The sequence below is a fragment of the Panicum hallii genome, chromosome 9 (assembly GCF_002211085.1).
Source record: "Panicum hallii strain FIL2 chromosome 9, PHallii_v3.1, whole genome shotgun sequence".
Lineage (NCBI taxonomy): Eukaryota > Viridiplantae > Streptophyta > Magnoliopsida > Poales > Poaceae > Panicum > Panicum hallii.
Window position 1 is genome coordinate 72,299,727 of NC_038050.1, and position 14,578 is coordinate 72,314,304.

The following is a 14,578-nucleotide window of genomic DNA, read 5'->3' on the forward strand; positions in this document are numbered from 1 at the left end:
ACTCACGATTTTCTGGGACCACATGAAAAGGGCAGCGACCGGTGGTTTGTTGGTTCTCTTTTCGTGATCTACAACGAAACCTTGTGATGCTTTCCATTTTTTTATTTTTGATTTTGAGACCTGCTCTTCTCTTTTTCATGTGCAATGGATTTTAGTTTATCTTCGGAATTTACTACTGCATGAGCATCTGTAACTTGCGTGGCATAATCATTTGCCCCGTGAAAAGTTGTCAAGAAAGTTCACAAAGGATTAACGGAGTAGTGCCTGTCCATCGGACGCCCACACAGTGATTTGGACAAGGGAAAGCAGCACAGGTTACTGGAGGCGCTGAACTTCTTTATACGTTGCGGCCTAAATGATTACCCAAGCGTACTAGTTCTGATGAATAAAATTCATGGATCAAAAACCTACCTCGTAAAGACTTTGCTCCCCTTTGGGGCTCTCAAGGGCTCTCGCAACCAGAAAAACAAACTCCATTTGGCAGAGAAGTGATGTGCAAGCGAGCCGACGACCTCGTTTGCTTCCCCTGGAACCTTTCTTTCTCATTCTGCCTCGGATCGGGCAGATGCTGGCAAGCTGGCCGCGAGTTACCCGCAGGCAGAAGCTTCCAGCTTCCTGCCACGCCTGTTCTGCCGCCTCTGCAGATTCTACGATGATCCGATGATTGGTGCATCCAGTTTGATCGATCGATTGATAGAGACAAGAGCTGCCAATGCCAACGACGGATGGACACGGGAGAGAGACGCCAAGTGCCGGCGAGCCGAGCGACGGACGCCGCACGCGACATGATTGCAAACCATGCCGCCCCACGGCGATCCCTAGCCGTCCGTGTACCCATCACCATCAGCAAGCATCAGGAGGCCACCACCACCTCCCCAGGCCGCGGCCCCCGGCCCTACCGGGTTGCACCCACCGGCACACGGCGGATTCCCCAATGCCCCGCGGCCGTCGCGTGGCCGTGGCCCCCGTTTGCCGTGGCGGGGCAAGGTCAAGTTGCGCGGTGGGGCCCGTGCCACCTGCTTTTCCTCGTCGCCATGTCATCAAGACACGAACTTCTCTCTCCCTTGCAACTTCCGACGGCGGCCCAACTCCCAGCTGAGAAGCCACTCAGGTCACAAAGCATTAATGACCACTGCCACTGTGCGCGATAAAACTCCGGCCGCCCCCCGTCCCCCGATCCCTTTCGCCTCGCCCCTGCCGCGCCGCCTGATCCGGGCTGGGCTGGGCTGCCCAATGGCGTCGTCGGCGCGGCGCCTCCTGCAGACCAACTCCGGCCAGCTCCCCACCGCCGAGCCCCCGAGCCCGCTCGCCGTCGACTCCGACGTCGTCGTCATCCTCGCCGCGCTGCTCTGCGCGCTCATCTGCGTCGTGGGCCTCGCCGCCGTCACCCGGTGCGCGCGCTCCCGCGCGTCCCCCGGCGCGCAGGCCGCGGCCAAGGGGCTCGGGAAGAAGGCGCTCAGGGCGCTGCCGAAGCTCGCCTACGAGGACGCCGTGGCGGCGGCGGCCGCGGCGCGCGGGGGCTCCTCCGCGGCCGCGGCAGGGGAGGAGAGGATCCTGGCGGAGTGCGCCATCTGCCTGTCGGAGTTCGCGCCCAAGGAGGAGATCCGCGTGCTGCCGCAGTGCGGCCACGGCTTCCACGTCGCGTGCGTCGACACATGGCTCGGCGCGCGCTCCTCTTGCCCCTCCTGCCGCCGCGTTCTCGTCGTCGACGAGACACCCAAGCGGCCGCCCGAGCCCAAGCGCTGCCGCAAGTGCGAGGCGGCCATGAAGGAGGCCTCCTCATCGTCCAGTTCCGGCGGCGATAGGGCTGCCGGTTCCTAACCGGGTTGGCAATCTTTAGCTGGGAACTTTTAGCTCAACTGGAATTCTGAGCTCAAGGAACGTCATGGTGTAAAATTTAGGTTGGCTGATTATGTACATATTTTTGTTTAAAAACATGTAAACACATCTGGGGATGTGAAAGTAAGCAACATTTTAGTAGATGCTACTGGATTAGAGATGGCCCTTGAGAGGGTGAGCGAGCAAGAAAAAACTCATTCGAGGTCATCCTTCAAATCTCGCCGAGCGCCTCCAAGGAGAACCCTCCGCAGCGGCAGGAGGACTAGAAGGCGACGGAAGAGGGATCGCGTCCCGCTAACTTTGTTCTCCCGAACTGGCGGCGGCGCTCAGCGCTTGGGCCTCTTGATCCTGTGACAGCGTTGAGGCCTTGAGGCCCAGTTCGCGGTGGCCACTAGCTCGCCCTCCACTACGCCCACACAAGTTTTATCTTTAGCCAGCTTCAGCGTTCAAGAATCAAGATATAGACCTGAGTTGGAAGTTGTAATTCCTACTATGCGCCAGCGCCACTAGAAAAGCAGAGTCCATTGATCGATCGACAATAATGCCGCTCCTCTCCGCGCAACTCCTCCTGCTGCCCCTCCCCGACGCGCACCACCACCGCGCTCTCCTCCCGCCGCCCTTGCCATCGCCGTCTTGCTCGCGGCCATTGTCGTCCCCGCTTCGGTCACGGCGGTCCTCCACCTCCGCGGCGAGAACGGGGCTGCGAGTCCTCTCTCCTGACACCTCCATCGCCGTTACCACGGACGCACAGCCAGGTCAGACAGGCATTCCACGATTTTTCATACTAGACCACGCAACGGCACACGCTCCAACGCGGCGGGGGGGGGGGGGGGGGGGGATTCTGTAGGATGGACGAAACTTGGAGCTTGGCTCATCAACCAATCCACCAATCATGCAGGTTCGGCAGATAACACCACCGGGTGGGCGGAGTTCGCGTCGCGGGTGTCTGGCGAGTGGGACGGCCTCGGCGCGGACTTCACGGCGGCCGGCGACCCCGTGGAGCTGCCGGAGAGCGTGGTCCCGGAGGCGTACCGCGAGTGGGGCGTGGAGGTGTTCGACTGGCAGACGCAGTGCCCCACGCTCGCGGACCCCGCCGCGCCGTGCGCGCTCCACTACCGCCTCGTCCGCCTGCTCCCCACCGTCGGCTGCGAGGCCGACGCCGCCACCGTGCACACCTCCCACCAGCGCCACGCCGCCTCCGCCGCCGCCTTCGCGTACGCCGCCGGCGGCTCCTACGTCGCCGCGTGGCCCAAGGGCCCCGCGCCCGTGCTCGAGGTGGAGCACTGCATCGTGCGCCCCGGCAGCGCCGAGGTGCGGGTACGGGTGGTGCAGACCGTGGCGCTGGGAAAGGAGGCCCGCCTGCGCGGCCTCAAGGTGTTCTCCGAGCAGTGGTACGGCCCGTTCCGCAACGGTGAGCAGCTCGGCGGCTGCGCCGTCCGGGAGACCGCCTTCGCGGCCGGCGAGAAGCTCGACGTGGCCGAGGTGCTGGGCCAGTGGGAGACCACGGAGGTCGCGGCCGCGAGGTTTTCCGACGAGCTGGACCCGGAGACCGTGAGTGCGATCGATCGAACATTTGAATTTTACGGTTTCGGTGCGTAGCGTGTATGGATACAGAATTTGACGGATGAGTGGTGAGCAGGGCAAGTTCGCGGAGCTGTCGCCCGACGAACCAAGCAAGCTGCGGAGAGACGCGGACGGCGTCGTGGCGCTGCCGAAGCAGCTGTGGAGCGCGTTCAGGGAGCACGGCGACGGCGAGTTCCTGTGCGAGGTCGGGTGGGCGCTGGGCGGCGGCAGCGCGGTGACGTCGCGGTGCGTTCTGTCCAAGGACGGCGACGTCAAGGCAAGCGTTTCAGGCTTTCAGCAGACAACGCAGGCGTGCAGCTCCGGCCTGATCTCAGCAGATATTCAGAGACTAATCTGCAGAGCTTGCTCTGTTCTCGCAGGAGATCACTGCTGCCTACGAGTCCCGGGTGTCGGGGGGCACCTGATCTCAACCTTCAGCTTCATCCAGGTTCGATCAGATTCTATGTAGAATAGATCAATAGAATGGCCAATTGGCCGTATGCTGTCGTGCAGCAAACACGGTGCTCTACGAGCCAGCCAAATGAAATTGTTGCTGCCAAAGGCATGCATGCGTAGCACCCGCTCCGTCTGACTGCCTATTCTGAATTTCTGGGACGCCAGAATTGTTCAGGCTCCCGACCAAAACGAAACGCGCGCCCGGCTACCGGCGGCGGCGCCTGCCCAGCAGCGCTCGCCGTTTAACACCCACCCACGGTTTCAGGTAGGGATGCAAATTGGCGATCCTTAGACCATCTCCAGCAGTATCTCTATCTCCCCATTTCCTCCAACATATGGGATTTTTGCTATTATTCATCTCTCCAGCAGTCCTCCAAACTTCTCCCCCAAAATCCGGAGGCACCCCGCGGCTACCCATTCCTACGGGCTCCTTCTCTCTCCCCCATTCGCGGCCATCCAATACCGTAGCGACACGTGGCAGCGGGCCCGCTTGCTGTTGGATGCCTTCCCGTCCCGTGGAGACGACGCGGCGCGCGGAGGAGCAGGGCGTGGCCGCCGTGGAGGAGCGCCACCGTGGAGAGCCGGTCGTGGCCAGGGGCGGCGGTAGGGCCGCCACCCCGACGCCGGATCTAGAGCAGGACGCTGGCGCTCCGTGCAGTACCTCCGCCATCGTCGCCCTCGTGCTCGCGCTCACCGTGTTCAGGGTCAAGGACCCCGTCCACACCATGAACAGCGTCACGCTGGAGGACCTCGTGGAGGCGGCCAGAGGAGCTCATGGAAGGGGCTCGCGGAGGCGGCGCGGAGGAGCTTGGAGAAGGAGCTCGGAAGGGCGTCGGCTTCACTTCTGCTGCTGCTCGGGAGCGGAGCGAGGAAGAAGATGACGCGATGGGAGGAGCCGCTAGAAACTACAGCCGGACCATCTTACCTATCCGGTGGGTCCCACGCTCTTTTCCCCTGATATGGGTAAATGGATGGGTGTTGTTGCTGGAGTTGGTCTTACATACACCTTAACCTTCAAATATTTATACTATTTTTCTAAAATAGAATTTTAATTTAAAAAATTAGCATAAATATTTAAATTCACCAAAGGATCACCAATTTTCAAGCCTTAGTTTCCGGTAGGCGAATCGCGCTTTGGTTCATCCACTGGCAGGCGGAAGCCTCTCACGCGGGGGTTCAGATTCTCTAACTTGCGCATCGCCCGATACCCTCCGTTTGCCATCCAACGGTTGATGAAGGTACATCTTTCCTAGTGCGTAGAGCGTCAGCCCAGCTGCCAATTCTGACCCAAATATGGCCCAGTTCGCGAGAAGGGGAAGGAAACAGAGCTGAACAGATATTTCAGTGCATTAAAACTCTGCTTTTGTACAGAATTGAACAAGGATTTCACTTTAACTAAAATAACCGTAATAAGCTTTACTAATGACTACTAATCCAACAACTCATATAGCTCAAAAGAACAATTAATATGACAATGGGAGCTGTAGAATAAATAGACATTTCATTTACAGTTCCATCAGTTCCATGCTCTGAATATCTAATATAATCCCATCCAAAAGGCACTGCTACAACTAGTGAGATTGTACAGTTAGCCGTAGATTTTGCTTGGCTATGGGAGCTCCACCAAAGACCACCAATTAGCAAATTTGTGGCAACAGGAGCTCCACCAATATGTAGCAAATTTGTGGCAATGGGAGCTCCACCAAAGTGGGCATAATCAATTATCATCTTAGCATCAGCCCAAAATATATTGGTGGAGCTCCCATTGCCACAAATTTGCTAATTGGTGGTCTTTGGTGGAGCTCCCATAGCCAAGCAAAATCTATGGCTAACTGTACAATCTCACTAGTTGTAGCAGTGCCTTTTGGATGGGATTATATTAGATATTCAGAGCATGGAACTGATGAAACTGTAAATGAAATGTCTATTTATTCTACAGCTCCAATTGTCATATTAATTGTTTTTTGAGCTATATGAGTCGTTAGATTAGTAGTCATTAGTAAACCTTATTACGGTTATTTTAGTTAAAGTGAAATCCTTGTTCAATTCTGTACAAAAGCAGAGTTTTAATGCACTGAAATATCTGTTCAGCTCTGTTTCCTTCCCCTTCTCGCGAACTGGGCCATATTTGGATCAGAATTGGCAACTGGGCTGACGCTCTACGCACTGGGAAAGATGTATCTTCATCAACCATTGGATGGCAAACCGAGGGCATCGGGCGATGCGCGAGTCACGCGTGACTTCGCTTCAGCGCGTTAGAGAATCTGAACCCCGCACGCGGCGGCTCTGCATTTTGCTGTTCTGGCCGCTTCGCAGCACATGGTTCGGTTCGTGGAGAATGAAGCCCAAACAGAGTAGCCGGCACCACATGCGACTCCAGTCCTGGCGGCACAAAACTATCACCTCTACTATATGACAAGAAGGCTGCTTGATTGACTGGGAAAAACCAAGTAATAGATCTCGCATTTTTTTTAAGATTAAGCGTGTGCAAATTTGGAAGGAGAAAAAAGAAGCTCCTTCAACCACCAGTAACAGAAGGAACAAATAACAAACTGAATGCACCTCTTTTGGTATTTTGAATCGCTGGACAGGATTACAACTACATGAACATATACCACTACTTATATATATAACCCTTACTAGTATCTCTCATAACAAACTATACTACTTGCCAGCCCACACTTATTTGGGATCATAAATACTACTAAATGAATTGATTTGCTCTCTTCTCGTGCATCCCAGACCCGAATTCAGGTCGTGGAGAAATGATGAATAAGAAAAGAGAACAAAATCTGTACATCACGTGTGCATCAGTGTACTTGAGGTGCATCTCTCAAGGTTACATTCAAAGCGGTTTCCATTGGTTGCCACCTAAGTCCAATTCTGTTGCCTTGCATCATGGCTACGAATTCGGCGTAGTCAATTTGACCATCCTGAAAAGCAAATACAAGGCATATGAGCACATGCATTAATTATTCAGTAAAATAGAACTCCTCAGAGGGACTGTTGGGGCTCAGTAGCCAAAACAACCGTGGCATGGTTTTCTTCCGATATTATCAAGGTCCTATACTGCCTACTTTTCAGGTCAAAGCTAAAAATAGCCAACCTTAGGAAACTTCTCAGGTAAGAGAATTCTCGCAGCTATGTTCAAAACCAATGGTGAATGGTCTCTCAAGAGTTTGACAATGCTTGTGCTGTCACCAAATGTATTTCTTTTTTCTATCCTTCAATGTTTGCTGAAACGGACAGCTGTGCGTTAGGTGTGACTATGTTGGTTGATGCCAACCCACCAAAGGTGTTTATTCTATTAATAAAATGCCATTCAGCATAAGGAGCCATTGCAATGTTTCCCTACGTTGCAACCCCGCATGACTCAAAGGTCTAGGGCAAAGGTTGACATATTTAGGTACCCAAAGTGTTCTGCTCTTTGCTGAAAATCTTTAAGCATTAGGATTGTGGTTCAAGTAAAAAAACGATCAACTTACATTGTTTTGGTCAACTTCTAAAATTATCTCTTCAAGGAAAGAGTCCTCCATGTTATGTTCTCCACAAGCTCGTTGAAGCTTGTCAACTGTGATATAACCACTTCCATCTTTGTCAAAGTAAGTAAAAGCCGCCATCAAGTGCTCTTCACGCTCTATTTTGTTAGGAGGCACAGTTGCAGCGATAAATTCTTCATAATTGATTGTCACATTATTGTCTTTATCAGCCTGCCATAAAACTCAGGAACTTTAGCCAAAGCACTTCAGTGTATTATCTAAAACAGATGCATGCCACACAAGAAAAGAGGTTTGCTACTATCCAACAAATGCATTGTTTAGGTATTTTCCATAAGTATTGAAAAATGCATGCAGACAGGCTGACAGCAGATCATGTGTTAAACAAGAAAATATCTCCCGTCACACATGACACATGTAACACAAATGCATGTTTTAGCCACAAGACAGTTACTTACCGCTTCCACTATATCACTAAATTCTCTATCCTCCAATTCAGTACCATATCTTCTTAACCCTTCTCTAAGCTCACCAAGAGTAATCACACCTCGATTTTTAACATCCACTGCTTTGAACAATTGTCTTAACCCAGCAATCTCCTCCTCAGAAAGCCGTTCAGCGATCACCTGGAGGCACATAAAGTGTCAAAAAAAATAATGCCATAATGTTGGAATAACTGATAGTTGCAGAACATATAATCAAAGGCACAACAAAATTCAATTAAGCATGTTAGTAGTGCATATCCTAGTATATTGAACTGAATGCCAAATCCTAATACTCAGTGCATTGTATTGCATGCTGAGTGAAGAAAATCAGGCTGGTCAGCCTGAAACAGCAGTAGCTATATGGCAGCAACTAACTGCATTTGTTACCAGCATGAAACATGTGTGAACTGTTGTACTAATTGAAATATGTATGTAGCTCTTAACTGCAATATTTAAAAGGTCAAGTCTAAATGAGATTAAGGCACATATCCACCACAAGATGCCAAGTAGATATGCAGCCAAAGTTTGAAAAACTTTCGGATCCGAAAGGGACAAATGATATGGCACAACACAAGACTTTCATAAAATTCAATAGCATGCATGATCATTCATGACTATGAATATGAAAATAGCGAAGTAGATAAAATTACTCACTCTCAGAGCTAACTTCTTTAACTTGTTCATTGCAGAGAATTGTTTGAGCCGAGAAAGAACACTGGGATCAAGAGCTTGATCAGTGGCCACTCCATTTTCACAAATCCAAGGATGGCCTGGCATTCATATATAATAATCAGTTTTAACAGTAAAGACGTACAGATTATGCAATTCCTAAAACAATTAGGGGAACACAACCTATTGTGGAAACAGAGCTAACAGCTAAGAGCAACTGAATTGATCGAAGACATAGGTAAGACTTAAGATATACTTACGTAGTACTTCATGGGCTTTCAGACGCTCTGAAGGACAAGGGCAGAGCATCTTTCTTATAAGATTCTTTGCAGTTTCAGATATCTTAGGCCATGGGTCCGAGTCAAAATCAATGTGCCCCTTAAGGACAGCGTCAAATATACCTTGCTGTGTCTCTGGTAGAACAAATCACATTCATTAGTTAGCAATTCCAATTCAGAAATACAGTCTACCTGAATATAACACCTGAGCATAGAGGTGTTACCTGCCCAAAAAGGTGGCACTCCACTAAGCAATACATAGAGTATCACTCCAGCTGACCACACATCAGCTTCTGGTCCATAACGTTTGTGTAGTACCTCAGGAGCAACATAATATGGACTTCCAACCAACTCAGTGAAAACCTGACCTGCAGTTTTGGATAGAGATAAGAATCAAGGTCAAATCCATAAAACATCAGAAGTCACACATAGCTTACACATGGAAATGAAAACTGATCAAAATGAACTGAGTCACATAAACAACCCTATTCCTTTGAATAAGTATAAAAATAATTGAAAAGTAATGAATTTTGTGCTAATGAGACATCCCAGTGCGCAGGTCATGCCTTACTGTTATATACTACTATGTTGCTCTTAGAGTCAGGTTAAAGAATGCTAGCAGATGATAACTGGACATGACTACTATCTAGCTACAAGAACACATTGTACAGAAAAATAAACATGTAACGTTATGATATTAATCTGACGCTTTAAAAATGTCAATAAAGTATGCCTTATTATGGATCAAATTTGATATCATACCTGGTTTGAAGAACACGGATAGACCAAAATCAATTGCTTTTATTGACAGATCATCTTCTTTATCCAAAAGGAGGAAGTTTTCTGGCTTTAGATCACGGTGCATCACCCCAAGTGAATGGCACATAGCCACTATGCTAACAATGATTCTTATAAGCTCTGCAGCCTTCTGCTCACTGTAATGCCCCTTCTCCTGAATTCGGTCAAAGAGCTCCCCACCAGAACATAGCTCCATCACAATGTGAACTGCCTGCCCATCCTCATAAACATCCTTGATTGCAACAACATTCTTGTGGCCTGACAAATGGTGCATTATCTGGATCTCACGGCGCACATCCTCAACATCCTCCTTGGTGATGAGCTTGCGCTTTGGGATGGTCTTGCATGCATACTCACACCCTGTACTAATCTCGGTGCAAAGGTATGTTGTGCCAAACTGCCCTTGACCAAGCTTCCGACCAATGATATAATGTTCCCTTAGGTCTGTTGTCTTCCTTTCAAGGACAGTGATCGACGTCGGATCCAATCCCCGCTTCAGAATGCCAGCAGCAGTGGGCTTAAATGAGTTCACCTCAGACCATGGTTTCTCAAACTTCTTCAAGTCAGAGTAGCGATCCTCCTCGAGGTATCCATCAGCGAACCTAGAAGCGGGACGATTGTAGTAGTCACTGCCAAGAGTCCCGTTTGGGCATTGATTCCCCATTCCTAGAACACCTTATCCAAACAAATTCTGGAGTTCCCAGTCTCACACGATTGTGAATCTTGGATGCAAATTGAGATTGAATAGACACGGCGTGCAAACTTAAGGAACTGGAAGAGCTCCTCTGGAAGAAAGCCCTTACTTGACTTCTTGAGGAGGGGGAAATCAGCAGCCTGACATTTGACAACAAAGACTTGATCAGCAATCAATACTTGTCAGTTCAACAAGATAATTAGCGAGGAAAATATAGCTTTGCCAAGGAGGAAATGGAAACCTCAAGGATGGCAGGAAATTCCTTCCAAAGCCGCCGGCTCCTTCGGCGTCTCGAGGGAGGAAATCTCCAGGCTGAGGGCTTCCACACCAGACTTGACAACTAAACTTTGGTAACCAATACACGAAATCTAACCAAACACCCACGCAATAAATGAGATTGCCAGCCTACTCCTCAAGCTAATCTTTCAACCGCGTATACTGAAACCCCCAGAACTGGAAGAGCTCCTCCGGAAGGCAGCTGCCTTGAGAAGCTTCCTCCTCGTCCAGCAGGAAATCCCCAATTTGAGGGTTTCTAATGCAGCAACTTGTGCACAAGATCCGAACCTCACAGGCCTAGAACACGAAATCCATCAGAAAATCGGCAAAAACAAAGCCGAAACCCACGAGAAACACCTAGACGGAGGCCCACAGGCCAAATCTTGACCAAAAAAGACGAGATTTGTGCGGGAAGAAACAGAATCGAACTCAGAATCGCACCCGCTAAACGAGGAGCCTCGCAGGGATCTTCCAACGGCCGGCGCGCTCGATCGATGCAAAGCACGCGCAGAATCGAGCCGACGGATCGGACACAAAATCGCAGCTTCTTGAGGGGCTAAAGTGCAAAAACAATGGGAGGAAAAAAATGGAGACGGGGAGAAGAGAAGAGCGGAAGGGGGCGAACCGGGTTTTATAGCCGGGAGGCGAGGGGTTAGGTGCGACGCAGCTGCGTGGGTACGCTTTTGCGGCGGGGACCCCGGACTCCTGGAGTTTTGCACACCGACGGAAACCAGCAGCGGTTTTGCTAGCGGTTTGGGAACTCGGGGAGACGGCTTAAGCCGGTACCGTGTCCATAACGATTTGCTAGTATTGGCTGTATTAGTGTTCAGCGACAGATACAGTTAGTGTTGTAAAAGGTCATGGTTTCTTTATCCTGTGCAAATCAAAGTTAGAGTGTCTCACCTCCTCAATCCACTTTTTCTAGAAAGTCAAATTTGAGCTGATGGTATAGTTGTATTTGTATGTGCTTCAACACTGTAGAGTTTTGTCTGCCATACAAAATCTTCCATATAAGGTGTATCAAATTGTTGAAAGGTATTAGAAAAAGAAAATGAATCGGAATATTCTAATATGATAATTATCATTTCGTTATCCTCTCATCCACATCCCAAAAAAATCACAAAAAATGCTTCCCCTTTTCTTATGCGAGCAAGTTTGCTTTCGAGCTTGCTGTATTGGAGTTACAGGTGTCGGCCGAGAACAGCAATCAAAGTTTGCACTGCCTTGAGGACCAAGTTGTAGCTGAGGCTTTACCCAGGGTGCAAAAGGGAAGAGTGCCTCCCCCGCTGAGCTTTCTCCTGCGAGGCGGTACCCAGTAGCGTCACTAGCGTGACAGCGTCCATGCCTCCCTTACCTAAAGCGACCAAAACGAAAAAGGCAACGGGGCCAACCGGAATCCAACCCAATCGCAGGCAGGGATGCCCCACCTGTTCCGGAACCCACGTGTCAGCGGCACAGCTGATAGGCGCGGGACGGCCGGAGCTGCGGCGTCTCCCTAACTTAATTAGGATGGTAACGGATACTCTCTCACCGCCCAACATGTTTCGTATATATTTTTAGCTTAAAATTATATAAAATTAAAATTTGATTCTTAAATTATCTAAATTAAAATTAAAATTAAAATTTTCTTTAGCACCCCTGGGCTCAATCCGCGCGGTCGGTCGGTGCCGTTCTGATTCGCGTGTTTTGTTGTGGGTGGGGGATTGAAGCTTGGAGTGTGTTCGGATAGAATGCATTCGCAGAGAGAGGAATGGGCCATGGGGATTTGACCTGAAGCCTTCTCAGCCACATGATTGGAAAAAAAAACTTCACCGCTTTATTTGCGTTTTGGCTTGAAGCAGGGGGCAAGTGGTGAGTCAGAGACACATGGGTTTACGCACAGGGCGCGGGCCCGTGGGAAGTCGTGTGGGGGCGGCCTTCGAGGCCCACGAGGCATAAGCTCATTGTGATGCAGGCATGCAGCAGAAAATCGGCAGGCAATGAATGCCCTGGAGGCGGAGAAGTCGATAATACGAGGTCAAACCAAGGTTTCCAGTAACAACATTATGTACTTCTAACAATTTTAAATTTATCCAAAATTATAAAAATAGTATTAATATCTATATTATAAAATAAGTATCATTAGATTAAATATGTAATAAATCTATTTGGAAACATAAATGTTAGTGATTTTTTATATAAATTTGGTTAAAATTAAAATTATTGGACTCGTGGGAAACGAGCGTTGCATTCGGAAAGTTTTAAAAAATAAGATGCGCACCTCTTTCTAAGTTCTAACAGAGAAAAAGGAAGATCTGTAGTGCTGACCTGACGAGTTCTGTATGCTGTCCGATCGAAAGCACGAGGATGTTCATCTCTGCGGCGACGTGAACGTGCCATCACTCAGCGTGTCGAATGAGTGCTAAATTATTGGCGTAGTGACCTGGAGAGTTTCAGGGTGTTTTCGAGCGCTTGCATCCGTCAACATACGAGCCCTGCCACGCTGACAGTAACACCACTCGATCGCGACGCTGTTACTATCCAGCCATGATACGCGTACAGATGCAGCAAATGAGCAGATTGGCAAGTGGCACAAATGATGCAGGATTAGCGAGTAGTTTCAGCTCAATCGTTTGTGGCGGAGCTGATACTGTCATTCTCGCTCCAACCACGTATCATGGGCATCAGCTCGGCAAGAGGCAAAAGCGATCAGGATGGGGTGCTTGGAATGAACTGAGACCGCTCCAACGACTCTCGCCCAGCTGCTTGGAATCGTCTCGTGCCGGCGCTGTTACGCGTCCAGCTTTTTTCTGAACGCCAACACTGCGTGCTACCCTATCCCGATCGCAGCGAAGTGATTAGAATATAATGGCGCGTGGATTGCATTTCGATTTATGAGTAGGCCGTCGTCGCTTCCGCAGCGATCATCTCAGCGGTTGCTGCGTATCATCGATCACGATCTCTTGAAAGGAAGCAGGCAGCAGCAATGGAGAGGTCGCCCTCGAGGCACTGTGATCGGCGGACTTGCCTGAACTGAACGTCTCTGCACATCTGTGACTTTTCTTTTTTTTGACTTTATTTGCCTATATGTGAGTAGCTGGATGCCATTATTTGCACGATGATACGCTAATCTGGATATCATATCAGTCTAGGCAGGAGTTTCCTGGTTATCGGACAGCGGGTGGCATGACCTTGTGAAGCATGCAGGGGTGGATTATCATTGGCGAAAGATGCGGCGGCGACGAACTTGAACAATGAGCTGAAACTTTAACGAATTTTCTAACACTCGAAGCAGTACTCCAGCTTGTTTTCCTAGCAGATGCTTCCCCACTATGTCTGGATGTTGTTTACCCACGTCTTAAATTAGAATGGAGCGCGATTACTTGTTCGAAAGAAGTCGTCCCCACCGACCGCTCGTTTCGGACATCAAAGATTTTCTCTCTCTCTCTCTCTCTCTCTCTCTCTCTCTCTCTCTTTGTAAAGACAGAATCTGCTGGACCTCTCCAGTACACGCTACACGGCACTCCATCGTCCATCTGTGCCGTTATTATTAACCCGGAGCAAAGCTGATGCCTAATCCACAGGAATCTTGAATCTAATTCCGGCCCTACACATTGCTTATAGTGGTCGGCTAATAGCAGATTGATTGGTAGAACTTCTTTCTGTGTTTGCCCTTTGAATGCTAGTATGGGACACAACACCGCAGCAGCGACCAAACACAAGTAAATCAGATGACAACCCTATCTATCACGAACGCAACGTCTATTTATAGCATATGCAACTAGCCGCTAATCATCGCACATATTCACTGAAGATAGTAACGCATCAGACTAGAATAATTTTTTTTGCCGTGCCGTGCTCTGCTCGCATCGTGCTAAAATATCCTACCGTAGAAAATAGCATGGTCCAAATCCCATATCTAGCTCTCCGCGCGGCACGTGTCTACCATGGGTAGGTTCCCCTAGATGGACCATGTGGACGGGTCGGCGGTCCGCGTCCGTTGCCATGATGCTGCAGCGAGGCGGAACAGTGCGCCACCCCCAC

General features: G+C 49.8%; 3 protein-coding genes across 6 annotated transcripts; 2 read left to right on the top strand and 1 right to left on the bottom strand.

Annotated features, from left to right (window-relative positions):
* The first annotated feature begins 957 nt into the window (after positions 1-957).
* Positions 958-1,995, top strand: LOC112873822 (probable E3 ubiquitin-protein ligase ATL45). The gene has a single exon (XM_025936895.1). It carries the CDS (start codon positions 1,126-1,128, stop codon positions 1,819-1,821), a length of 696 nt encoding a protein of 231 aa, XP_025792680.1. The 5' UTR covers positions 958-1,125; the 3' UTR covers positions 1,822-1,995.
* Positions 1,996-2,273: 278 nt separating this feature from the next.
* LOC112873821 lies at positions 2,274-12,605 on the top strand. 3 transcript variants are annotated; one of them, XM_025936894.1, is made up of 5 exons: positions 2,274-2,594; positions 2,738-3,390; positions 3,479-3,679; positions 3,783-3,850; positions 8,530-8,850. In XM_025936894.1, exons 1-4 carry the CDS (start codon positions 2,381-2,383, stop codon positions 3,825-3,827), a joined length of 1,113 nt encoding a protein of 370 aa, XP_025792679.1. In that variant the 5' UTR covers positions 2,274-2,380; the 3' UTR covers positions 3,828-3,850; positions 8,530-8,850. The 3 variants fall into 3 exon arrangements, with proteins under 3 accessions (XP_025792679.1, XP_025792678.1, XP_025792676.1); XM_025936893.1 differs by lacking the exon at positions 8,530-8,850 and adding an exon at positions 12,397-12,605 and having other exon boundaries at positions 2,277-2,594; XM_025936891.1 differs by lacking the exon at positions 8,530-8,850 and having other exon boundaries at positions 2,280-2,594; positions 3,783-3,963.
* LOC112873819 (calcium-dependent protein kinase 7) lies at positions 6,398-11,146 on the bottom strand. 2 transcript variants are annotated; one of them, XM_025936888.1, is made up of 9 exons: positions 10,997-11,146; positions 10,521-10,852; positions 9,550-10,419; positions 9,012-9,155; positions 8,770-8,922; positions 8,495-8,610; positions 7,814-7,981; positions 7,344-7,568; positions 6,398-6,791 (listed from the first exon to the last, which is right to left on the bottom strand). In XM_025936888.1, exons 3-9 carry the CDS (start codon positions 10,247-10,249, stop codon positions 6,669-6,671), a joined length of 1,629 nt encoding a protein of 542 aa, XP_025792673.1. In that variant the 5' UTR covers positions 10,250-10,419; positions 10,521-10,852; positions 10,997-11,146; the 3' UTR covers positions 6,398-6,668. The 2 variants fall into 2 exon arrangements, with proteins under 2 accessions (XP_025792673.1, XP_025792674.1); XM_025936889.1 differs by lacking the exon at positions 10,521-10,852.
* Positions 12,606-14,578: the final 1,973 nt, after the last annotated feature.